This window comes from Pelophylax lessonae (genome assembly GCF_965119305.1).
Source record: "Pelophylax lessonae genome assembly, chromosome: 8".
Classification (NCBI taxonomy): Eukaryota; Metazoa; Chordata; class Amphibia; order Anura; family Ranidae; genus Pelophylax; species Pelophylax lessonae.
Window position 1 is genome coordinate 35,794,144 of NC_138775.1, and position 26,354 is coordinate 35,820,497.

Consider the following 26,354-nt stretch of genomic DNA (forward strand, 5'->3'; position numbering starts at 1 on the left):
CTAGTTTATATGAGTCACATTATGATAAAGTGCAACTTAGCAGCATTAGGCAGTGCAAAATGCACAGTGTTAGGGCTCATTCACATGTGTGGCTCTACTGAAGCCCCTTTGAAAAGTGATTTGCAGTGGGTCAATTTTCAGAGGGTGTTTGGCAGCAATGAGGCAATGTGTGGCTTATTTGCATCTGCTTTAGGTTTCAGAATGCCCGAACCCCTGCACTGTTGCAGGGCAGTTATGGAGCGGCCTGAGTCACCTGAATGGATCGGGTTCGGCGGTGGTACCACCTGTGATAAGCACTGCGACTATGGCATGGGAAGATTGATAAGATGGGAGGTCAGATGGGCAGTAAAACTGAGGCTACACCGCCTGCTTTTCCCAAACATCATCAATACTGTTGTAACCCTAAAAAATAAAAAACGGATCCTGTTCCTTTCAAGCATGTTATATAGCACACTGCTTGTGCTATGTAATTTGGCCCTTTCAATCATCTAAAATATCTGGCTGATCCTGCCTGGTGCTGCCCCCCCCTAAACTGACCACGGTTTATCATGGCTGCTGAGCCCTGACACCATGGTCAGTTTACGTGCCTCCATCTTCCTCCCACTGCCTCTCCTCGCTCCCTCTCTCCCCCTCCCTCTCTGCCTGTCCACTGTGTCAGTGCCGATGTGCTCCCCATCCCTCCCCTACTGCTGCAAAAATAACTGTATTTTGTTACTTCAATCCCCTGTGTTAGATTACATTATGTGCCCCATTGTATGTTATTTATAAAAAAGATGCTGCTTCATACCTTATTTCAAAACGCCAATCCACGCTCACAGGACCGCCCGCTGCTCTCCTTCTCTCCTCCCCTCCTCCCAGCTGACCTCAGCAGGGGCATCTCAGCCCCTCCAGCTGTAGTTGTCAGATCGGGGAAGACAGCGGCGGGCGGTTACATGAGCTCTGAAAGGTATGAAACTGCCTATTTTTTAAAAATAACATACAATGGGACACATATAATCAGCAGGCTTCCCAACCTACAAAAACTCATTTCAGGGAGTTGGCAAACTCATTTCAGGGAGGTGGCACACCGCAATGACGCCAACACCCCCCCCCCCCCCACACTAATTTAACACAACTAGAGGATGATCAAATGAAATGGAATCAGTATACAGAGGTTTACTTCTTCCTTCTTCTGAGGGATATTAAAGGAGCACTCTAACCACTATGACCACTTCAGTGATTTGAAGTGGTCATGGTGGTAGGAGTCAAACACTGCACATGCTGGGATATTTACAGTTATGTGCTGGGGACTAGTTGTACCCCTAGCACAGCCAGAAAATGCCATGTCCTTAATCATACATGTATAAACAAGGACATGACATATTATGACAAAACACAACTAGTTATTAAAAAAATATTTGCAACAATTTACACACGCTAATACACATACCTTTTCTACCTATTATGCAGACTGCTGGTGGTTACTGCTGGTGGGTACTGCTGGTGGCTACTGCTGGCGGGTAATGCTGGTGGGTACTGCTGGTGGCTACTGCTGGTGGGTAATGTTGGCGGTTACTGCTGGTGGGTACTGCTGGTGGGTAGTGCTGGCGGTTACTGCTGGCAGGTAGTGCTGGCGGGTACTGCTGGTGGGTAATGCTGGCAGTTACTGCTGGTGGGTACTGCTGGCAGGTAGTGTTGGTGGGTAATGCTGACGGTTACTGCTGGCGGGTACTTCTGTTGGTTACTGCTGGCTGGTAATGCTGGTGGTTACTGCTGGTGGGTAATGCTGGTATTTACTGCTGGCTGGTAATGCTTGTGAGTAATGCTGGTGGTTACTGCTGGCGGGTAATGCTGTTGGGTAATGCTGGAAGGTAATGTTGGTCATGCGAGTACTGCTGGTCATGCGGGTACTGCTGGTCATGCGGGTACTGCTGGAGGAAGCAGCGGCTGCAGTAGAGAGCAGAGCCGCTGCTTCCTGTATGGCTCCTGTCACAGGCGGAGGGCATTTCATATCACTCCGCCTGTGACAGAGCCAAAACTATACAGGAAGCTGTCGGGTGTCGGTGAGACGCTAGCCAAAGGCGGGAGACTCCCACAAGTCACAGGAGACTTGGGATGTCTGTGTAATGTAATCTAACACCGGAGGTTATAATAAGAAAAAAAGTGGCTGTACAACCACTTTCAGTATGCAAAATAGAGATTGCTTTATGTACACATTTACACATAAACCAATTTCTGCCTTCTACCGGGAGATCTACTTCACAGCAACATCACAGCACCCTATGCTTTACGCCAGCCATAGACTGTTCAAATCTTAGACCAATTCAGCAGGGACCGGCCGAGATTCAAAATAAGTAATGCAGGCTGATTGTACCTAAGTTGGTCAGCCGATCAACTTGGGTACAATCAGCATGTTGTATTTTCTATTCGATTATTGCCAGTGGCTATAGCCCCTAACAATAAGCACCATGTGTTCCCTGGCTGGGGCAGCTACCTGCCCCCCCCCCCTCCCTACCTGTGGTTACAGGAAAGAAAACTGCTCTATCTATGGCGGGCTTCAATACTCCAATCAGCCCTGATGCAAGCAGTGCGTGGGCCTTTGGGAGGAGAGTCAATCCGGAGGAGTGGGGGGCGCTCAGGCAGGCTGTATTGGCATTCAGGCCCTTAAGTACTGCTGAGCCTCCGTGATCGAAAGAACTGAAATCCAATGAATGAAAGAAACAAGGACAGTCAGGCTAGGGAGGATAGAGCTAGAATAATGTTGGACATCCTTCAGCCAGGATATGAGGAGGGCTCTGTCTGATTTGCTGCAGCTTCTAATGCACATTGTGAGAAGCTCATAGTGTGCAGTGAAATTAGAGTAAGACATTTCAGTACAGGAGAGGAGCCGGTACAACCATGCAAGACTGAAGTAAAGGCTGGAGGTCAGCTTTAAACTTACGCTTGCCTCCCCCACCCCTTCTTTATATAACTCCACGACATTTGTAACGGTGGAAAAAAGTAGCATAACATTGGCAAGGCGGCACCACAACCCCATTCAGCCCTACTTATGCTGCCACACATGGCATGCCGAACAGAGTGTCTAGAAAGTGATGGGATAATGTGTTTTATCAATGAGATCAGCACTGTGCACTTTTGTTCTGTTTAACACTGCGAGTTCATACTTCTCTTGTTATTATGATGGGACTGTGCTGGGATTAATGAGGTAGGATCAGTGAGGTGTTGAATAGTAGCTGGATTGCATAATGTCTGAGTTGGCGGATAATTATCAAAAGAACTTGTACAGTGAGCTGCTTGATAATAGCAGTATTGTGCAATATCTATGTACACTCACCTCTGATATCCATTCTCTGGACCGCTAATACATTCCTTGTTGCAGGTTTATCATTCAGCTGGTTTGAAGGGTTGATAAAAGAATATGGATGTTGATTAAACATACTATAATGGTAAAAGTATGCCTCTTTGTTCAACCTTACAAATGTAAGGGGTGGTCTGAAGAGCTGCATTAAAGCGCTCTGCCTTGTCAGACATGGTAACAGGGGAACCAGATAATGCACAGCAGTTGAGAGGTTAGCAAATTGGCCTTGCAGAACTGGGGCTTAAAAAAAAGCATATTAATACTGGAGTGATGAGTTCCCTAAGCCCTGCTTTATTCAAAACATGTCTTATTTACCGGGGTTCTCTCTATTATACTATCTACCAGACTCTGTTGAGTGAGCTGCAGGATGCTGTGTTAGAGGCATATAACGGGTTAACTAAGCTTGTTTGTTGGCTGGCCAATCCCTGATGAGTTTGCCATCAGTGAGCAGGACCAAACTGTGCTACCCTTATAGTAGGGTTCTTTGACTGAGCCTGTGGTTGGGATATTGGGCTGGAACAACTGGCTGGGGTGTTGGACTGGAGCTGGTGGCTGGGGTGCTGGGGCGAAGCCTGTGGCTCCGGTGCTAGGCTGAAAACTGTGGTTTTGGTGTTGGGATAGAGCCTGTGGCTGTGGTAAAGGCCTGAAACTGGTGGCTGGGGTGCTGGGCTGTAACTCCTGTCTGGGGAGCTGTGCTGCAGTCTGTGGCTGTGGCGCTGGGCTTGAGCCTGAGTCTGGGGTGCTGGGTTGGAGCCTGAGGCTGGGTTGCTGGGCTAGAACCTGTGGTTAGGGTGCTGGGCTTGAGCCCCTGGCTGGGGTGATGGGCTGGAGGCTGTGGCTCAGGTGCTGCACTGAAGCTTGTTGCTGGGCTGGAACTTGTGTCTGGAGTGATAGGCTGGAACCTGTGCCTTGGGTATTGGGCTGGAGCCTGTGGTTGGGGTTCTAGACTAAAGCCTGTGTCTAGAGTGATGGGCTGGAGCCTGTGGCTTGGGTAGAGGACTGGATCCTACGGCTGGGGTGCTAGGCAGGAGCCTATGTCTTTACTGATGGCCTGCAACCTGTGGCAAGGGTAGAGGGCTGGGGCCTATGGCTGGGGTGCTAGGCTGGAGCCTGTGGCTAGGGTAGTGGGCTGGAGCGATAGGCTGTGGTTTCGGACTGGAGCTTGTGGCTGGGGTGCTGGGCCAGAGCCTGTGGCTAGGGTGCTGGGCTGGAGCCTGAGGCTTGGGTGCTGGGCTGGAGCCTGTGGCTAGGGTGCTGGGCTGGAGCCTTAGGCTGTTGTGCTGGGTTGGAACCTGAGGCTGGGGTGCTTGGCTGGAGCCTGTGGCTGGGGTGCTGGGCTGGAGCCTGAGGCTAGGGTGCTGGGCTGGATCCCCTGTTGGGTTGATTCGCTGGAGCCTGTTGCTCAGGTGCTTGGCTGAAGCTTGTTCTTGGGGTGCTGGACTGGAGCCTGTGGCTAGGGTGCTAGACTGCAGCCTGTGTCTAGAGTGATGGCCTGGAGCCTTTGTATAGGGTAGTGGGCTGGAGTAGAAACGAGACTTTCCATTTTATAGAAGGCTTCTTTTAGATTGCTGTGTGCTTATGCATAGTCCCTGTGTAATATTCTCACTGCCAGATGCTAAAGCCCTTAATCTTAATGCAAACTGCAAACTGTTTTCACAACTTCTATAGATCTGAGAGTCCTACCAATCTGCCCCATACAGCTTTCTAAGCCCTGATAAATCTAAACTGTTCTAACCCATAAAGTGCATTAGTGTTTTATCTTATGTTAGCATGATAATAAATTGTTAATACTTTTAAAAGCTTCTGAACTTTGCAACCATTGGCATGGCACTCTGATTGCTTTTTTAACCCCAGGACATGATGCAGCTGTGTAGTGTGTGGCAAGAAGTCTTGTATTGTACAGAATAAAGGAGAAAAGATAATATTTTTCTCAAGCGAAGTAGAGAAACTTTAAAGCAGGGGTGGGGAACCTACGGCCCACGGGCCGTATGCTGCCCCGAAGCCATCTGATCCGGCCCTGCCATTGGGCTGCCTCAGGAGGGCAAGGGGAGGGGGAGCGCCTCCTGATTACACGCAGAGCGGGTTCCTCTGCTTACCCGGCGCGGCCGCTGTCATACAAAGTCACGCCTCCTACCTATTGTGACGGGACTCACCGTCACTGGAATTTAAAGATGGATAAGTCATGGGGCTAATGGAGCCTTGCCTCTAGCCTAGAAGCTAAACCTTTATTCCTGTAAACTGTAAGGTACAGGAAGTCCACTCCTTATATGGGCATCCAGGAACTGGTAGAGACAGCATGGCTGCTAATCATTGAAGTGCTTTTGTCTAAAATAGGGTCTGAGACACCTTTTCCATTCACCTATTGTTAACTGTGCTAATGAGCCCACCTGTCTGTCTGCTTTAAGAGAGACTTATAGGAATGTTGATTAGATGCTAAGGGGGAGGGGGGATTGTCTCACATTGTATATTTTGTAGACTGTATGAGAGTGTAAAACTCTGTTACTATTGGATGGTGAATATTATGTTCAGTCTTCAACAAGGTCCATCTGGGTGGTAACTTTGTGGGTGAAAACTGTATATAAGTCTTGTTCAATTAAAGTTGTGCTGAGTTCATTCACCCTCAATCTAGAGTTCTGTCTCTTATTGGGGGATATGCTGCAAGGGATTGCTATGGTCCTCCATACTCCCTTAGAGAATCACTGAGCTCTTTTAAGAGCTTGTGTAGAGCTTGTTCTGCTGCACTCTCTGGGGAAAGAGAGGTTCACCCACTGGAACCTTGAGCCTTGTCGTAGGTCCAGGGTGGGTAGGAGATTGCGAGACCCCAACCAAGCTGCGGCGGTTCGTGGGATCTGAAGTGGTTACGGTGTCTGGTGGAGTGCTTGGAGCCCTCGGAAAGCACTAGGAGCATCTTTCAACGGAGGTACTCGGTCCGGGGTGCCCTGTTCCGTTACACCTATGATAGACAGAACAGTGGTGACGTCTATCATAGTAGTCGGTCCAGGAGGTGTGACTTCGTATGAGAGCGCCCACGCAGGGTAAGTAGAAGAGCCCTGCTCTGTGTGTAACCAGGAGGCGCTCTAATTCCCATGCGCTCTGCATTTATGGGGGGCACTAATCACTCTGCATTGATGGGGGCGCTATTCATTCTGCATTGATGGGGGCACTAATCACTCTGCATTAAGGGGGGCAAACCTGGAAAACCAGTTGCCAGTAGCAACATCATCAATACCAGCTAACATCACACACCTCACCAAAGAGAAGAAGTTGCAGCCATCACATTAGGGGTGAGTTAATTAAATGTTTGACCAAATATAACAGGCACATTTTTAACCACTTAAGCCCCGGAAGATTTTACCCCCATTCCGACCAGGGGGTATTTTGCGATTCGGCACTGCGTGACTTTAACGGACAATTGCGCGGTCGTGCGACGCTGTACCTAAACGAATTTGGCGTCCTTTTTTTCCCACAAACAGAGCTTTCTTTTGGTGGTATTTGATCACCTGTGCGATTTTTTGATCACGCGCTATAAACAAAAAAAGAGCGTCAATTTTGCAAAAATAGCAATATTTTTCACATTTTTTTATATGAAATTCCCCAAAAAAAAAATTTAAAAATCAAATTTTTTTTACTTTTTCGGCCAATTTGTTTTATGCTACCTATGTTTGGTAAAAAAAATCGCAAAAAGCGTATTTTGATTGGTTTGCGCAAAAGTTATCGCGTTTACTAACAAAGGGAAAGATTTCTGTCATTTTTGTTGTTTTTTTTTTTAACGTGTAATGGCGGCGATCTGCGATTTTTTTTGCGGTACTGCGACATTGGGGCGGACAGATCGGACCCTTGACTGACATTTTTGACACTTTTGGGGTTACCAGTGACATTTCTACAGTAATCAGTGCTATATATATGCACTGTTACTGTAAAAATACACTGGTAGTGAAGGGGTTAACTTTATTTGGGAGGGAGGGGCTGTGTGTATCCCTAGGGGCGTGCTTTCTACTGTGATTGGCTGGGGCTTGAGCTGTATGGACACTGATCAACGGATCTACATACTAGATCCGAGTGATCAGTATCCTAACAGCAAGGAGAATGACAGGTGGCTTGTTTACACAAGCTGCCTGACATTCTCCCTCTCCCCCGCCGATCGCCGAGTGACCGGCGGACATCGGGTCCGCCGGTCACACGCGCGGGGGGGTCCGTGACCACGCGGGAGCGGGAGCGCGCCTCCGGGGGCGCGCGCTCGCTCCCTAGACCCTCACAAGTTAGTGACGTAGCCCTACGTCACTTTGCCTGTGAGGGGCTGACTGCCGACGTAGATCGGCGTTAGGCAGTCGGCAAGTGGTTAAACTGATCATTTTGTACGGCCCCCGAATGATTTTAAAAATACCCAAATGGCCCTCGGCAGAAAAAAGGTTCCCCACCCGTGCTTTAAAGGATTAATTAGTGAAATGAAATAAAGAGTTTAACCGTACAGACTTACATTTACAACAGCTTCTTTGGTCTGTGCCATATCAGAGATGACACCATCGGTGATGATCAGAAGGACATAATACTGGGAGCCGTCCGTAATCTCACCGGCGGCACTAAAGAGCAATAAAGGGCATGAATAAACAATCAGAACTACAAAAATGTACTAAACCTCCAAAATCAAATTAAGTCAAATGACAGCAATCCATTTACCTGGCAACCTGATTTATAACCGATGCAAAGTTTGTTGGCCCGTAAAGCTGAACCGTTCGAAGACTTTTAAAGTAGGCCTCCAGTACACCCTGTATACCGACGCAGTTTGGATTATCCATGTCTCCATTCTAATAACCAGATAGAGAGGCAAAAAATTACTTGCAAGAATTACCTTGAGAGAGCTGCATATATGTCCTGCTTTCATTGACTTACGTCCACCACGTTGCCCTGATCTGTAAATGGCCGGATTAAAAGTTGCATCTACACTCTTAACACAATTCCTGGCCTGGTCTTATTATGGGTACCGGAACTGAAAATTGGTTGAGGAAGAAGGGTCATGTTGCATTTGTTGATTTATCAATGGCTCTGTCTGGGGACTAAGCCTCGGTGAGGTGGGGTGAAACGTGTAAGCAGCCGTAGTTAATGAAGTATCACTGACTAAGGCCATATAAAACACTCTACTCGAGTCGGGGAAGCTTTCCAGGTACTCATTATTGTTTGTGTAGCACTGCCCCCTAGGGAGCTGCTGAGAACGGATTCCCTTGGGTTACCCATAACAACAGTTTGTAAAATCTTAGCACTTTAAGTCCTTGGCTCAGTCAATAAACAGTCCAGGGGATTTGGTTTATTGTATTTTATTGAAACTTGGATAGGAGAAGGGATGAGTGGGATACTCCAACTTGACAACTATGCACAAATCCTGAGGACCTTTAACTGTTGAGTGCGGCAAGTCCGCTGCTTCACCTTGCCACTGAAGTGAAGATTTGAAAGGTGAACTATTCTGTAGATTACTCTTCATGGTCTAACTTGGCACCCCTTTCTTGCTTGCCATGTGTGCTAGCTTCTGTCCACTGACCCCACTGGAGTGGTCCCCTCCCTGGCAAGCTCCCTGGTACTCACAGACACTGTTTTTCCTCAGGTCGCTCTGCCACTTGCTCCACTGTCAGTATTTACAGGACCTCCTGGCTCAGCACCACACTCTGGTTCACTATGCCTGTGACCACCTTCCTTGCTGACAGGAGTAGAGACAGCCATCACCCTCCTCCTGGGACCTGGCTTTCCGCCCAAAGATGCCCTGTCACATGTGCCCTTGGCTTTTATGACCAATCCCAGGATGCACTGCGGTTGTGCCCTTCCACTGGGACAGTCAAAAAAGCCTGTGTGTCACTGGCTGGGTTTCCTCCACTGTCCAACAGGCTCCCCTATTGGATACAGTGGGGACACTCCCTCAGACCAAGTGAATCCCACATGGACACATGCAACAGGCAGAACTAATAATCAGACTCTCCTGATGAGCAGGCAGAGCCAAAAACTAGGCTTTACCTAGCACCTATATAGGAGGGTGCTACATTTGTTTGGGGACACTTACTTGGAGACAGCACCCACATGGCCCTCCTGTTCTAGCACCCACTGCTTGGACTGAGCTTGGACTGAGCTGTATTTATATTTCAAGGGACTGTGTTTTTTAATTATTTTAATGATAGGCCCAATTTAATATAGACATACAGTTTCAGTCAATCCTTTATTAAATAGAGTGGAGATATGAAACTATGTAATTAAAGGAAACCTGTCAAGAGAGAAGGACATGGAAGATGCCACAGCGAAATATTTGTTACCTGGCCTGCCTGACCCTGATCAAGTATGTAGATAGGGACTTCAAACTTTTCTCTGAGTGCCCATTCACACTACCGCGACTTGTCAGGCGACTGGTCAGCCTGACAAGTCGCGGTCCATCCAGTGCTACGGGAACCGTTCTAATAGGAGCGACTTAAGTCGCTCCGACTTAGAAAATAGTTCCTGTACTACTTTGGGGCGACATCGGAGCGACTTGCATTGACATTCATTATATGAAGTCCGTGCAAGTCGCGCCGAAGTCGCGGTGCACGCGACTTCACAGGTTGCCCCCAAAGTCGTGCTGCGGTAGTGTGAACCGGCACTAACCTTTCTGTTTAATTGTTCAAGGCCAGTGACTCCAAATAAACTGATGCTAGTTGGCTAGCATAGTGGTCAATCAACTAATGTTTTCATAAAGGGGTCAACAATGGCACCCCATGTATTTCAGGAACCCCCTGTATGGCATACCCTGTATTTCAGGTACCCTCTGTTTGCCACCCACTGTATGGGACCCCTGTATTTCTGGTACCCCCTATATTTATGGCACCCCCTGTATTTCAGGATACCCCTATATTGCACTAACTTTATTTTTGAGCCCCCTGTATTTCAGGCACCCACTGTATGGCACCCTCAGTATTTATGGCAACCCCTGTATAGCTTTCCCTGTATTTTAGGCACCCCCTGTATGGGACCCACTGTATTTCTGGCACCCCCTGTATTGCACCACCTGTAATCTTGCCACCACTGTATGGCCCCTCTGTATTTCAGGCAAAACCTGTATGCCCCCCCTCCCTCTGAATTTCTGGCACACTCTGTATTTTTTGGCATCCCTGTATTTCGGGCAGCTCTGTATGGGACCCAACGTATTTCTGGCACCCCCTGAGTTTCAAGACAGGTTTGATTTAAAGAACATACTGACCAGATTGATAATAACTGCGTGTGAAGTGACAGACTAATGACGTGCTGTAATATTTAGCAATTTTTTCAGTCTTTATCTGTTTGGAATGCTTCATAAAATCAAGGGTGAGAAATTTTGATTGGTCACTGGGTTCCTATTTTTCTCAATTTGCCTTATTGCAGTAGGAAAGACTCCGAGTTCTCCAAGGGAAAATCTTTCAGTCCCCTAGCTAGTCAGCGGTATTGGAGTATTTTCGAGTCACGTTAACTCTAGACTGAGGAAAATATGTCAGAAGACATTTACGCACCAGCGGGAACTCATGGGAAATCTTGCCATCTGGTGGGATCTTGGCACCGAACCCATATGCTGGGAATAGTTTGTCACTGTCATAGTCCTGGATAATCTCTCCGACAGCTTTCAGTGCCATGCCATATGCGTTCAGCTGGTACGGGTTCATGTAGTGGAGAGAGGTGGGCTGTGAGGGGTTACCTGGGGGGAGGGGAGAAGTAGAGCAGTTAGTGCACGCACACGAGCAGAATTTAGTTCAGATACAGGCAGGCAAAAGATGAGAAGTCCCTAATGAATAAAAGTCAGTATTTTAAATCTGAACCCCAGGCAATCAGCTAAAGACACAGATGAAACACACACACACATATACAGTATCTCCAGGGCCGTCTTTAAGGCAGGGCAAAAGGGGCAGTTCCCCCCGGCCCAGTCATTGTTGTGGGGCCTAAAGCAGCTGTCCTTTGAGCCTGCACTGCCTGAAAATAGTTCATAAGTGGATTTGGGAGGGCCCAAGAAAATGTTTGCCCAGGGTCCAATCAATAATAAAGAGGGCCCTGAACACACATGAACTCTAATGGCATCCCAGTCTTAGTCCGTAGGGTTCAATATTGAGTTGGCCCACCTTTGCAGCTATAACAGCTTCAACTCTTCTAGGAAGGCTGTCCACAAGGTTTAGCAGTGCGTCTATGGGAATGTTTTACCATTTTTCCAGAACCACATTTGTGAGGTCAAGCACTGAAGCTGGACGAAAAGGCCTGGCTCGCAGTCTCCACTATAATTCATCCCAAAGGTGTTCTATCGGGTTGAGGTCAGGACTCTGTGCAGGCCAGTGAAGTTCCTCCACCCCAAACTCGCTCATCCGTGTCTTTGTGCACTAATGCGCAGTCATATTGGAACAGAAAGTGGCCATCCCCAAACTGTTCCCACAAAGTTGGGAGCATATAATTGTACAAAATGTCTTGGTATGCTGACGCCTTAAGAGTTCTCTTCACTGGAACTAAGGGGCCAAATCCAACCCCTGAAAAACAACCCCACACCATAATCCCCTTCGTGCATTGGTTCAAATCATTTGGTGGCGGGGGGAATTATGGAGTGGGGTTGTTTTTCAGGGGTTGGGCTTGGCCTCTTAGTTCCAGTGAAGGGAACTCTTAAGGCGTCAGCATACAAAGACATTTTGGACAATTTCATGCTCCCAACTTTGTGGGAACAGTTTGGGGATTCAGTATTTTCTCTGCTAGCCGTGTCCCTGTCTGAGCCTGATCCTGAAACCCAGAGCACTAGATTTCTGCTTTATATCTTTATTATATGTCCCGGCAACCTCTGGAGGTGAAGGCTGGAGAGTCATCCTTGGAGTCTTGTATCCCCATATATGCTTATGCTGGCCCGTTTGGGTCTTATGTTAAGGTGAGAGGCCAATCTTACTGGTGAAGGGATTTGACACACCTGGTGCTTCCCTATTTACTCTCACGGGATTAAGGCTTTATTCTTGGACACTTGGACACATCATCTATTGCTTCTTAGCACTCAATTTATGTGGACACTATATTGTTTTTGATGAAATCACCTACTTATTTTGTGCACATCTGGCGCATCACGTTTTGATTTTTAATTTCATGCTCCCAACTTTTGTGGGAACAGTTTGGGGATGGCCCCTTCCTCTTCCAACATGACTGCGCACCAGTGCACAAAGCAAGGTCCATAAAGATATGGATGAGCGAGTTTGAGATGTTATAGCTGCAAAGGATGGGCCAACTCAATATTAAACCTTAAGGCCCCTTTCACACAGGCGGACCGTTCAGATCCGCCTGTCCGTTTTTTTGGTGGACCTGAACGGTCCCCCCATGCATCTCTATGGGGGATCGGATGTCAGCAGAGACATGTCCACTGACATCTGATCCGATCCATCAAATCTGGACGGATGGAAACCCTATTTTCCATCCGTCCAGCGGATCGGATGAGAACGGACCGACGGTCCGTTCCCATCCGATTTCCCCCATAGAGATGCATGGGGAACTGACAGCTGTGTCTCCACACACAGCGCGGAGATACAGCTGTCATCCTCCTGCTCATCGGGGGATCGGCGGCTCAATCCCCCGCTGAGAAAAACGGAATCCGTCTGACGGATGGATAATGTGAAAGGAGCCTAAGACTGGGATGTCATTACATTTCATTTGTGTGTAAAGGCAGGCATCCCAATACTTTTGACACTATAGTGTATATGTGCCCAGAGTTCTGTATTAAACACAAAAGGTTGCAAATAGTTAACAATTTGTGATCTGCTGATAGGCAGACACAGGTTTCCCAACTGTGCACACCTAGAGAAGCTTGCAAACCACTGAGCCTGATTACCAACAGCTGAGCAACTGTCAGCAAATCCACCCCATCATAAGAGCCACAAATACTAAATGACATCAGTGTTCCGAAAGGACAATAGAAGAGGGTTAAATATGGAGCTTTCAACAAATTTCTAATGTAAAATAGCAAACAATGCCACAACGCAGAGGTCAGACTTAGTTAGTTTGACTTATGAGTGTACATAACTGACCCAAAGTGTGCTTTTATATAATTCCTCTGTAAATGGGAAGTACTGCATATTTTCACCAAGGGCACATTCTAGTAATATTTTAGATAACTTACATTTTACAAGCTGGCACTTCAATAATTTTTAAATTGTGTTATATAAAGAAACAGGTAGATTGGCCACTAGAGGGAGCTTTCATTGGCTGCTTGTATTAACTCTTTATGTCCCTTAAAGCTGAACTCCGGGCAAATTTGTTTTCCCATGCACCCATGCAGTGGGGCTGCGCCCACACAGCACTGGTTAGCTGCTCGTTTGTGTCTAGGGGAAAAAGGAGAGCGGAGAAATACTTACCTAATCCTTTGATCCTCCCAGCACAAGACCAGTCCCTGTTTCTTATCATGGGGTGGCTTTTGTGGCTTCGGATCCGGGTATGCAGATTGTTTTTTTTTCCAGTCCTGGCCACATACTTATTGGTGAAAGATCCCAGCTCTGGTGTCATTTCTGGTTTCTGACCATCTTTTTCATTGTTGTCCATTTGGGCACTTTTGGACCATCCAAAGCTTGGAATACAGTTAGGTTGTGGACTTTTTATGCCCTCTCTCTCTCTTTTTATGCCCTCTCTCTCTCTCTCTCTCTCTCTCTCTCTATATATATATATATATATATATATATATATATATATATATATATAGTGTTGTAACGACCTGAGACCATGCCCCTGATGATGTCTTTTCGTGACGAAACGCGTTGGGTGGAGCCTGGTCAAGTGGCGTCACCACGCACTGAAGTTGGCTATTGCTTTGATTGGAAACGTTCTCATTAGATTTGACATGTTGATTTTATTTTCTGCGTTTGCTTGAATTTTTTTTATACTGCGCAATAAGGTTTTCTTTTACTTCTTGATGCTGTTGGATGCTGCTTCTGTTGGACTGTTGCAGTCTATAGGATTCAAAGGCACCAGAAAAGTGTTCTGATCAGCAGTTTACCAGTGCCCACACAGCACTGTTTAACTGCTCGATTGTGTCTAGGGTAAAGGAGAGCGGAGAAATACTTACCTAATCCTTTGATCCTCCCAGCCCAAGACCAGTCCCTGCGGCTCCTCCCACCACCCCCCCCCCGTAGTCTAGGGGCCTTGTGCAGTGGACTTTTCCTGACATCATTACGCCCATAGACCCAGTGCTGTATCTTGGCCTAGGCCAGTGATGGTGAACCTTGGCACTCCAGATGTTTTGGAACTACATTTCCCATGATGCTCAACTACACTGCAGAGTGCATGAGCATCATGGGAAATGTAGTGCCAAAACATCAGGAGTGCCAAGGTTCGCCATCACTGGCCTAGGCCAACAAGGCCCAGGCCTAGGGCGGCACTTTGAAGGGGGGCAGCAAAAAGCTTCACCCCGCAGGGAAAAAAAAACAGCCTTCTCCTGACTCCCACGTGAAAAGGGTCCCCACTGGCTTGGGCTACACTTTTATTATAGTACCAGTCTTATGGGGCGAATTGGGCTAAAGGGCAGGGTACAGGAGGCAAATCATTCTGGCAGCCCCACAAAGCAGTCACACTGCTACCTGTGGGTATGATAATTCTGGCCGGTGAGGACATTCAGACAGACCGCAGGCCACCGACCACACTTGATACAACTGGCCCGACGGCCGCCAATGCTAATAAGTGTGGCACTGCAGCCTAATGCTCCGCCTACCCTCCTCCGCCCCCAGGTATGGCAGGCATCATGTCAATAATATAATTTCATTTCTTTAAACATCCTTGTCCTTGAGTGAGCATACTGAATTGCATCATATACAATTAACACTTTTAATTGTAAATGATGGCAATAATATTTTGGACCTGCTCACCACATGTGTGCTATTGTAAAATGTCACTGGATTAGTAAGATTACTGCTATTTTATAAGATATTTGGACTTGTGTTTGCTGCTACTGATTATTTCACTTATTTCTATAATGACTATGGACTTCCTAGTCATTATACAAATAGGTGAAATAATCATATGATTACAATCAGTGGCAGCAAACACCCAAATATCAAAATTTCTTAAAAGAAAGGAGTAATCTTACTAATCCAGTAACATAAGGCTGTACTTATGGGCACTGATAAGGCTGCACTTATATCTACTGATGAGGTGGCACTGATAAGCTGCACTGATGGGGCTGCACCAATAAGGCAACACTGATATGCTGCACTGATGGGCACTGATATGCTGCACTGATAGGTGCTAATAGGCTGCACTAATGGGCACTAATATGCTGCTCTGATGGCCACTGATGAGGTGGCAATGGTGGGTATTAATAAACTGCACTGATGGGCACTAATAAGGCTGCACTGATAAGGCAGTACTGATATGCTGCACTGATGGGCACTGATGAGGCTGAACTTATTGGAACTGATGAGGCTGCACAGATAGACACTGATAGTCTGTGGTTGTGGCTTACAGATGACAGGGCAGATCATAAACAGGAAGGGGTGTGGCCTTCACAGGAAGGGGTGGGCCATATTTAATTTAGCGGGTGCCCAAGTTTAGTCAGGCCTAGGGCAGCACAAAACCTAAATACACCACTGCATAGACCTGCTCTGGACAGGAAGATGTCAGGAGCACTACACCACTGGATCGGAGGAGTGCCTTTTGTCGCTGAAGCTGAGGATCAGGTGAGTATACAGCTTTCTGGTCGCCCCTTGACAAAACAAGCAGTTAACCCATGCAGTGTGGGCACAGCCTCACTGCATGGGAAAAAATATAAACAAAGGAAAGCAGCACTAGTTTATTATTTGTTTAACTGGTATCACAGTTTTTAACCGGCTGCTTGTGTGTTTTATTTTTTGACCTAGTGCAGATATAATTTTGGTGATGGGTAATAATTGCCAGAGCTCAGTTTTAAAGCAGCATTAAGTCCAAAAAGCAAAAATGTAATATATTGCAGTCTACCAATTCTGAGATGTTGTGGCTCCATTAGCTTTCTTGTTTTAAGGTTTTTCTTATATTTATGTATTTTTCACATAAGAAGTATAAATCTGTGCCCTGTGTGAGGGCTATGTTTACCTGCAGGGGGATGCACAGGTTTTTCTATGCCCATCCTAGTGCTATCAATTGGAAAGCAGTGGCTGCACAGACCTAATTTGACCTCCTTCCTGAGTGCCTTTGCACAGTCCGGAATGCACCCATGCAAACCCACAAACACACTCAATCCTCATGCAGTCCCTATACAGCACAGTTCAGATTGAGAAAGGGAGAAGCAGCACACTGAGCCAATCATCTGTGCTGCAGAGGTGCTGACCAGGGACATGTTGACAGAAGGAGAGAGCAGAGAGACAAAGAATTTAGATCATCAAACTCCTGCTTCTCTTACTATCTAGTTGCAGGATGGGTAAGGGACAAGACCTGTAAGTTCTACTTAAAGTAGTGGTAAAGTTACCTGTGTGACTTTTACCTACAGGTAAGCCTTTAATAAGCATACCCTCCTGGTGCCTTTGAATCCTATGTTTCTCATCATGGGGGTGGCTTTTGTGGCTTCGGATCTGGGTATGCGTATTGTTTTTTTCCAGTCCTGGCCACATACTTATTGATGAAAGATCCCAGCTTTGGTGTCATTTCTGGTTTCTGACCATCTTTTCATTGTTGTCCATTTGGGCACCAGGGTCACTTCCAGTTCTGGACTTTTGGACCATCCAAAGTTTGGAGTACAATTAAGTTGTGGATGGGACTTTTTATGCCCTCGCGCTCTCTTTTTATGCCCTCTCTCTTATATATATATATATATATATATATATATATATATAGTGTTGTGCTGACCTGAGACCATGCCCCTGATGATGTCTTTTCACGACGAAACGCGTTGGGTGGAGTCTGGTCAAGTGGCGTCACCACGCACTGGAGTTGGCTATTGCTTTGATTGGAAACATTCTCATTAGATTTGACATGTTGATTTTATCTCCTGCATTTTTTTTTCAGTCCCTGCCCCATACTTATTGGTGGAAGTTCTCGGCTCTGGTGTCAATTCTGGTTTCCTACCATCTTTTCATTGTTGTCCATTTGGGCACCAGCGTCACTTCTGGTTCTGGACTTCTGGACCATCCGAAGTTTGGAGCACAATTAAGTACTTTGTTTGCCCTCTCTCTCTCTCTCTCTCTCTCTCTCTCTCTATATATATATATATATATATATATATATATACAGTCAGGTCCATAAATGTTGGGACATTGACACAATTCTAATCTTTTTTGGCTCTATACACTTCCACAATGGATTTGAAATGAAACAAACAAGGTGTGCTTTAACTGCAGACTTTCAGCTTTAATTTGAGGGTATTTACATCCAAATCAGGCGAACGGTGTAGGAATTACAACAGTCTGTATATGTGCCTCCCACTTTTTAAGGGACCAAAAGTAATGGGACAATTGGCTGCTCAGCTGTTCCATGGCCAGGTGTGTGTTATCCCCTCATTATCCCATTTACAAGGAGCAGATAAAAGGTCCAGAGTTCATTTCAAGTGTGCTATTTCCATTTGGAATCTGTCGCTGGCAACTCTCAATATGAGATCCAAAGAGCTGTCACTATTAGTAAAGCAAGCCATCATTAGGCTGAAAAAACAAAACAAACCCATCAGAGAGATAGCAAAAACATTAGGTGTGGCCAAACCAACTGTTTGGAACATCCTTAAAAAGAAGGAACGCACCGGTGAGCTCAGCAACACCAAAAGACCTGGAAAACCACGGAAAACAACTGTGGTGGATGACCAAAGAATTCTTTCCCTGGTGAAGAAAACACCCTTCACAACAGTTGGTCAGATCAAGAACACTCTCCAGGAGGTAGGTGTATGTGTGTCAAAGTCAACAATCAAGAGAAGACTTCACCAGAGCGAATACAGAGGGTTCACCACAAGATGTAAACCATTGGTGAGCCTCAAAAACAGGAAGGCCAGATTAGAGTTTGCCAAACAACATCTAAAAAAGCCTTCACAGTTCTGGAACATCCTATGGACAGATGAGACCAAGATCAACTTGTACCAGAGTGATGGGAAGAGAAGAGTATGGAGAAGGAAAGGAACTGCTCATGATCCAAAGCATACCACCTCATCAGTGAAGCATGGTGGTGGTAGTGTCATGGTGTGGGCATGTATGGCTGCCAATGGAACTGGTTCTCTTGTATTTATTGATGATGTGACTGCTGACAAAAGCAGCAGGATGAATTCTGAGGTCTTTCAGCCAATATTATCTGCTCATATTCAGCCAAATGCTTCAGAACTCATTGGACGGCGCTTCACAGTGCAGATGGACAATGACCCAAAGCATACCCAAAGCATACTGTGAAAGCAACCAAAGAGTTTTTTAAGGGAAAGAAGTGGAATGTTATGCAATGGACAAGTCAATCACCTGACCTGAATCCGATTGAGCATGCATTTCACTTGCTGAAGACAAAACTGAAGGGAAAATGCCCCAAGAACAAGCAGGAACTGAAGACAGTTGCAGTAGAGGCCTGACAGAGCATCACCAGGGATGAAACCCAGCGTCTGGTGATGTCTATGCGTTCCAGACTTCCAGCTGTAAATGACTGCAAAGGATTTGTAACCAAAGTTTGATTTATGATTATTAATCTGTCCCATTACTTTTGGTCCCTTAAAAAGTGGGAGGCACATATACAAACTGTTGTAATTCCTACACCGTTCACCTGATTTTGATGTAAATACCCTCAAATTAAAGCTGACAGTCTGCAGTTAAAGCATATCTTGTTTTTTTCATTTCAAATCCATTGTGGTGGTGTATAGAGCCAAAAAGATTAGAATTGTGTTGATGTCTCAATATTTATGGACCTAACTGTACAGGGAGTGCAGAATTATTAGGCAAATTAGTATTTTTGAGGATTAATTTTATTATTGAACAACAACCATGTTCTCAATGAACCCAAAAAACTAATTAATATCAAAGCTGACTATTTTTGGAAGTAGTTTTTAGTTTGTTTTTAGTTTTAGCTATTTTAGGGGGATAGCTGTGTGTGCAGGTGACTATTACTGTGCATAATTATTAGGCAACTTAACAAAAATCAAAGATACAGTATACCCATTTCAATTATTTATTTTTACCAGTGAAACCAATATAACATCTCAACATTCACAAATATACATTTCTGACATTCAAAAACAAAACAAAAACAAATCAGTGACCAATATAGCCACCTTTCTTTGCAAGGACACTCAAAAGCCTGCCATCCATGGATTCTGTCAGTGTTTTGATCTGTTCACCATCAACATTGCGTGCAGCAGCAACCACAGCCTCCCAGACACTGTTCAGAGAGGTGTACTGTTTTCCCTCCTTGTAAATCTCACATTTGATGATGGACCACAGGTTCTCAATGGGGTTCAGATCAGGTGAACAAGGAGGCCATGTCATTAGCTTTTCTTCTTTTATACCCTTTCTTGCCAGCCACGCTGTGGAGTACTTGGACGCGTGTGATGGAGCATTGTCCTGCATGAAAATCATGTTTTTCTTGAAGGATGCAGACTTCTTCCTGTACCACTGCTTGAAGAAGGTGTCTTCCAGAAACTGGCAGTAGGACTGGGAGTTGAGCTTGACTCCATCCTCAACCCGAAAAGGCCCCACAAGCTCATCTTTGATGATACCAGTCCAAACCAGTACTCCACCTCCACCTTGCTGGCGTCTGAGTCAGACTGGAGCTCTCTGCCCTTTACCAATCCAGCCAAGGGCCCATCCATCTGGCCCATCAAGACTCACTCTCATTTCATCAGTCCATAAAACCTTTGAAAAATCAGTCTTGAGATATTTCTTGGCCCAGTCTTGACGTTTCAGCTTGTGTGTCTTGTTCAGTGGTGGTCGTCTTTCAGCCTTTCTTACCTTGGCCATGTCTCTGAGTATTGCACACCTTGTGCTTTTGGGCACTCCAGTGATGTTGCAGCTCTGAAATATGGCCAAACTGGTGGCAAGTGGCATCTTGGCAGCTGCACGCTTGACTTTTCTCAGTTCATGGGCTGTTATTTTGCGCCTTGGTTTTTCCACACGCTTCTTGCGACCCTGTTGACTATTTTGAATGAAATGCTTGATTGTTCGATGATCACGCTTCAGAAGCTTTGCAATTTTAAGAGTGCTGCATCCCTCTGCAAGATATCTCACTATTTTTGACTTTTCTGAGCCTGTCAAGTCCTTCTTTTGACCCATTTTGCCCAAGGAAAGGAAGTTGCCTAATAATTATGCACACCTGATATAGGGTGTTGATGTCATTAGACCACACCCCTTCTCATTACAGAGATGCACATCACCTAATATGCTTAATTGGTAGTAGGCTTTCGAGCCTATACAGCTTGGAGTAACAGCTTGGAGTAAGACAACATGCATAAAGAGGATGATGTGGTCAAAATACTCATTTGCCTAATAATTCTGCACTCCCTGTATATAGTGTTGTGCCGACCTGAGACCATGCCCCTGATGGCGTCTTTTCACAACGAAACGCATTGGCTGAAGCCTGGTCAAGTGACTTTGCCACTGGAGTTGACTATTGCTTTGGTTGGAAACTTTCTCATTAGATTTGACATGCTGATTTTATCTCCTGCGTTTGCTTGACTTTTTTTAATACTGTGCAATGAGGTTTTCTTTTACTTATTGATGCTGTTGGGTGCTGCTTCTGGTGGAGTGTTGCAATCCATAGGATTCAAAGGCACTAGGAGGGTATTCTGATCATTAGGTCCAGCGATGATCTGTAATTGAGTGATATTGATCACTTTTGTGGGTGAGCCACATTTGAGGGTAAAAGGCTTGGAGTGTTGCTTATTGGTGGAGGAATACCTTTATCACCCTTTTGTGTTCATAAATGCACTAGTGGAGGTGCGTTTGCCAAACCGGAGATCTGCCATGTAATAAATATGACACTTTAAGGACTTTTATATGTAAAAGTCCTGCATTTATATTGTAATTTTGTATTATTTGTCACCAGCAATTTCATGCTTTTACTTATTTATACAAATTTTTGCAGAGTGCAGGTGATCTTTATATACATTATGAGCCTTTAACCACTTAAGCCCCGGAGGATTTTCCTGCTCAAAGACCAGGCCCTATTTTGCGATTCGTCACTGCGTGAATTTAACAGACAGTTGCGCGGTCATGCGACGCTGTACCCAAATGCAATTTACGTCCTTTTTTTCTCACAAACAGAGCTTTCTTTTGGTGGTATTTGATCACCTGTGCGATTTTTACTTTTTGCGCTATAAACAAAAAAAGAGCGACAATTTTGAAAAAATAACAATATTTTTCACATTTTTTAATACGAATTTCCCCCCAAAAAAATTTAAAAATCAAAATTTTTTAACATTTTAGGCCAATTTGTTTTCTGCTACATATTTTTGGTAAAAAAAAAATCGCAATAAGCGTATTTTGATTGGTTTGCGCAAAAGTTATTGCGTTTACTAACTAAGGGAAAGATTTATGTAATTTTTATGTTTTTTTTTTTAAACTAGTAATGGCGGCGATCTGCGATTTTTTTTTTTGCGGGACTGCGACATTGCGGCGGACAGATCGGACCCCTGACTAACATTTTTGACACTTTTGGGGGTACCAGTGACATTACTACAGTAATCAGTGCTATACATATGCACAGTTACTGTAAAAATGACAGTGGCAGGGAAGGGGTTAACTTTATTAGTGATCAAGGGGTTAAGTGTGTCCCTAGGGGCGTGATTCTAACTGTAAAGGGGCGTGGCTAGTGATGTAACCACAGAGACATGCGATCCTACATAGCAGGATCGTGTAGTCTCTGCAGTTAGATCAGGGAGAATGATAGGCGGCTTTGTTTACATCAGCCGCCTGCCTTTCTCCCTCTCCACCGGGAGATTGCGGGTGACCGGCGGACATCAGAGCCGCCGGTCACTCGCGCGGACACGTCAGGGAATGAGCGGGGGCGGGAGCGCGCCTCCGGCGGCGCGTGCTCGCCCACTAGAGGCTCGTAGGCGAGCGACGTAGCCCTACGTCGGTTTGCCTGTACGGGGCTGACTGCCGCAGTAAATAGTCGTGCGGCGGTCGGCAAGCGGTTTTTAATAAGGCTTACCTGTAGGTACTGTAAATGTGCACAGTTTAGGGGAAATTTACTTTAGTAGCAGTCGGTGACATCACAGCTTGGCTGTTCAAACGGTTGAAGCCCACAAACAGGGAAGAAATACTGGGTGAAGATGGAAGCCTTGCCAGTGGTGACAGTGCGCCGTAGTAGGGCTGAGTTTTAGGGTAAATCTGCGATATGCGGTGCATATTAGCACATTGTGGATTCTTGCAGGGGCCCAATTTTTATTTATTTTTTTGCGGTTTATTACCCCTTTAACTGCGATATGGGCAGAAATCCATAGCTGTTTGTTCAGCTTTAAGGTCTGGAAACGATAAACATTCACCCTTTACAGCATCGCAGCCTCTACAAATAAACTCCGCTGCTTCGAGGACGGGAGTGAATCTCGCAGCCTCATTAAGCGCTGAGCAAAACAGGCAGCATCTGTGCAGCCTGATAGTGAACTTAACCTCTATGGGCAACCTGCATCTTCGTGTTATCATAGCAACCCCCCCAAACCCCTCCCTTCCCTCAGATCCTTGTTGCTTTCACGGCCATGAGACTCCAGCAATTAATTGGAATAATGGGAGAAAGTTGCAGGGAGGTAAGAGAGATAGAAAAAAAAATCCTTCATCACACTCACCGTTCGAAGCTGTGAAATCAATGGCAACTGTGAAGTTTAATTGCGTCCTAGAAGAAGAAGAAAAAAAAAAAAAGAAACAAGTAAAAGTAATTGCGGATTCTTCTCCCACCTTGTGTACTATCTGTGATGTGACGGCTGGATAATTTGCCAGGTTCTCCCCTGCTACTCCCTGAATGTAATTTCAATGATAGATAGAAGTATGGGACTCCTCTATAGTGTATTAAATGAACTTCAGCTGGCAGAGCCTCACAGAACAGATTGCTGCCATTGCTCTTCGCTGTATAGCGTAATGGTAGCCACGGAGGGATTACAAGCCTTAACATGATTCATGCTGTCGCTTACAGAGATATTTAGTTAACAAGTTGGGAAAAAAAAGAGACACATGTCCCGTAAGTCAATCCCTTTACAACCCAGCAGTCTTGATCCAGAGTAGTGGTCTTCAAACTATGGCCCACATGCTGGATATGGCCCTTTACTTGCTATTATTTGGCCCCATTGGGCACTATTCCTCTCACTGATATGAAGTACTATTCCTCCCACTGACACTAACAATAGGACACCATTCCTTTTGCAGACACGAAAAGTGGGGCATTATTCCTCCCATTGACACCAACAATGGGGCACTATTTCTCCCACTGACATCAATGATGTGGCACCATTACTCTCAATGAGAGCAATAATGGCGCACTATTCCTCCCACTGGCTTCTATGACATGACATTATTAATCCCTTTAATACCAATAATGGGGTACCCCACTGATACCCACAAATGGGCATGATTACTCAACACTAATACCAAAGATAGAACACTATTCCTCCCACTATTACAATGATAGGGCAATATTCCTCCCAGTGATTCCAATGAAGGGGCACTATTCCTCCCACTAAAAAAAATAATAGGGCACTATTCCTCCCACTATTACCAATGATGGGGCACTATTCTCCCCACTATTACCAATAATGGGCCACTATTCCTCCCACTATTACAATGACAGGGCAATATCCCCCCCAGAGATTCCAATGATGGGGCACTATTCCTCACACTAATAAAAATAATAGGGCACTATTCCTCCCACTATTACCAGTGATGGGGCACTATTTTTCCCACTATTACCAATAATGGAGCACTATTCCTCCCACTAATACTAATGATAGGGCACTATTCCTCTCACTAATAATAATGATGGGCCACTATTCCTCCTATACAATTGATGGGGCATAATTCATCCCACTATTGCCATGGGGTACTAATCCTCCCACTAATACCAATGACGGGGCACTATTCCTCCTACTAATACCAATGGTGGGACACTATTCCTCCCACTATTACCAATGATAAGGCACTCTTCCACTATTACCAATGATGGGGCACCATTCCCCCTACTAATACCAGTAATGGGGCACTATTCCTCCCACTATTACAAAGATGGGCACCATTCCTCCTACTAATACCAGTAATGGGTCACTATTCCTCCCATTAATACCAATGATGGGGCCCTATTCCTCCCACTAATACCAATGATGGGGCACTATTCCTCTCACTAATGCCAATCATGGGGCACTATTTATTATCATAATACCAATCATGGGGCACTATTTCTCCTACTGACCACAGGCGCTATGCAACTTTTTTACTCCCACTGACCACCAAATCTGAGACATTGTCGAAAGATAGGGGTTGTGGATCTTGTATTGGAGGTTAGTTAGTAGTTTTCTGCCACCATCCCAACAATTTGTGTGTCGTTTGTGGTATCTCAGGTCAGGTGGGGGGATTTTATGGACAGGAGTAAGGATATAGAAAGTAGTAATATAATAATATTTATTAAAGAAAAAGAAAAACAATTTATATACAAACACTTGGGTGTGAATGGGTAAAGGCCCATTTAGTGCCAGTGAAGAGAAGGTAGAGTGTGTTTACACGTGAAAATTTAGTGACTTCATTATTTAGAACGGGACAATCCTGCACTGTTGATCCCTGTATGAGGATAGGGACTGGTTCAGAGCGGGTGTCCAATCGGTAATCCGACGCGTTTCGGCCAAGGTTAGGCCTTTATCAAGGTTGTATCACCGATTATCGGTGATACAACCTTGATAAAGGCCTAACCTTGGCCGAAACGCGTCGGATTACCGATTGGACACCCGCTCTGAACCAGTCCCTATCCTCATACAGGGATCAACAGTGCAGGATTGTCCCGTTCTAAATAATGAAGTCACTAAATTTTCACGTGTAAACACACTCTACCTTCTCTTCACTGGCACTCAATGGGCCTTTACCCATTCACACCCAAGTGTTTGTATATAAATTGTTTTTCTTTTTCTGAGACATTGTCTACTTCCACCGATGCCAGGGTATCTTCTACTCTTACTGACTACAGTCTGCCCCCTGAGGTTTGAAGGAGAGTACACTGGCCTTTTGTTTTGAAAGTTTGGAAACCCCTAAACCAAGGGTTGGCAGCGAAAATCCTCTGTTTTGCTCTGGTGACATTATTACAGAGGCCATCAAGGTCTTCATTAGACATGACACGAGAAGGCACCCTGTCTTGCTTCCTCCAGGCGCCACCTCTGATTGACAGTGAAGGGGGGAGCTATCACATTGATAACCTTTCTTAGAGCGCATTGAAAAACTTTCCCATTCCACTGATGATGGTGACAACCCTTTAGGTGAATTCACTGCAGGCCCTGCAATGTTGTCACCCTTCTGGAGGAAGACTGGTGGGCTGTCAGAATCATTAGGTATTTTATATGTAGCACTGTCCCTGTAGGGCTTGCTGTATGATGACTTGTTGGGCCTCCTCTGATTACCAGCAAACAGTCACTTAGGGTACAATTTACACATTCATCCTTACTCCCAATGGCTCGTTGCTCAATAAACAATCCAAGGGTGTTGGTTTTTAGTATTTATTGTGGAACTTGGATGGGAGAAGGAATAGTGGGATACTCTGACTGGAACTACTGTATATACATTGGATAAGGACATCTCTCACTTGGCCTCACCAGGTTGCTTGTGGAAGCAGTCTCACTGCTTAAACCATACTGCCACATGTATGGAAAGGGTTATATCTCCTTTCTCTTTCTCCAGCAATAGACTTGGTAAAATACATTATCTTCAAGAAACTCTCTAGCATCCCCTTTACTGACACCCGTCCACTGACTCTTCTAGCTGCAGGGCTGGCCCCCCTCAGGTGAGGCCCCTTGACACAGATCTGTACTCACTGTACTGCAGAATCAGATCCTTCCAGTGTCTCCACTCCTAGTCAGCTTTACAGGACCTCCGGGTTCAGTTCCTCTCTAGCTCTTTAGGCCCTCAGGTCGACCACCTGAGGCCGCATGGCA

The 26,354-nt window shown here is 45.6% G+C and overlaps 1 protein-coding gene across 1 annotated transcript in view; it reads right to left on the reverse strand.

Annotated features, from left to right (window-relative positions):
- Positions 1-26,354, reverse strand: part of CPNE9 (copine family member 9) — a 525,181-nt gene that overhangs the window by 50,593 nt on the left and 448,234 nt on the right. The window contains exons 15-18 of the mRNA XM_082265785.1: positions 23,022-23,068; positions 10,834-11,015; positions 8,015-8,142; positions 7,815-7,917 (exon numbers count right to left, since the gene is read on the reverse strand). Coding sequence (XP_082121911.1) covers positions 7,815-7,917; positions 8,015-8,142; positions 10,834-11,015; positions 23,022-23,068 — 460 coding nt within the window. The remainder of the gene's footprint in view (positions 1-7,814; positions 7,918-8,014; positions 8,143-10,833; positions 11,016-23,021; positions 23,069-26,354) is intronic.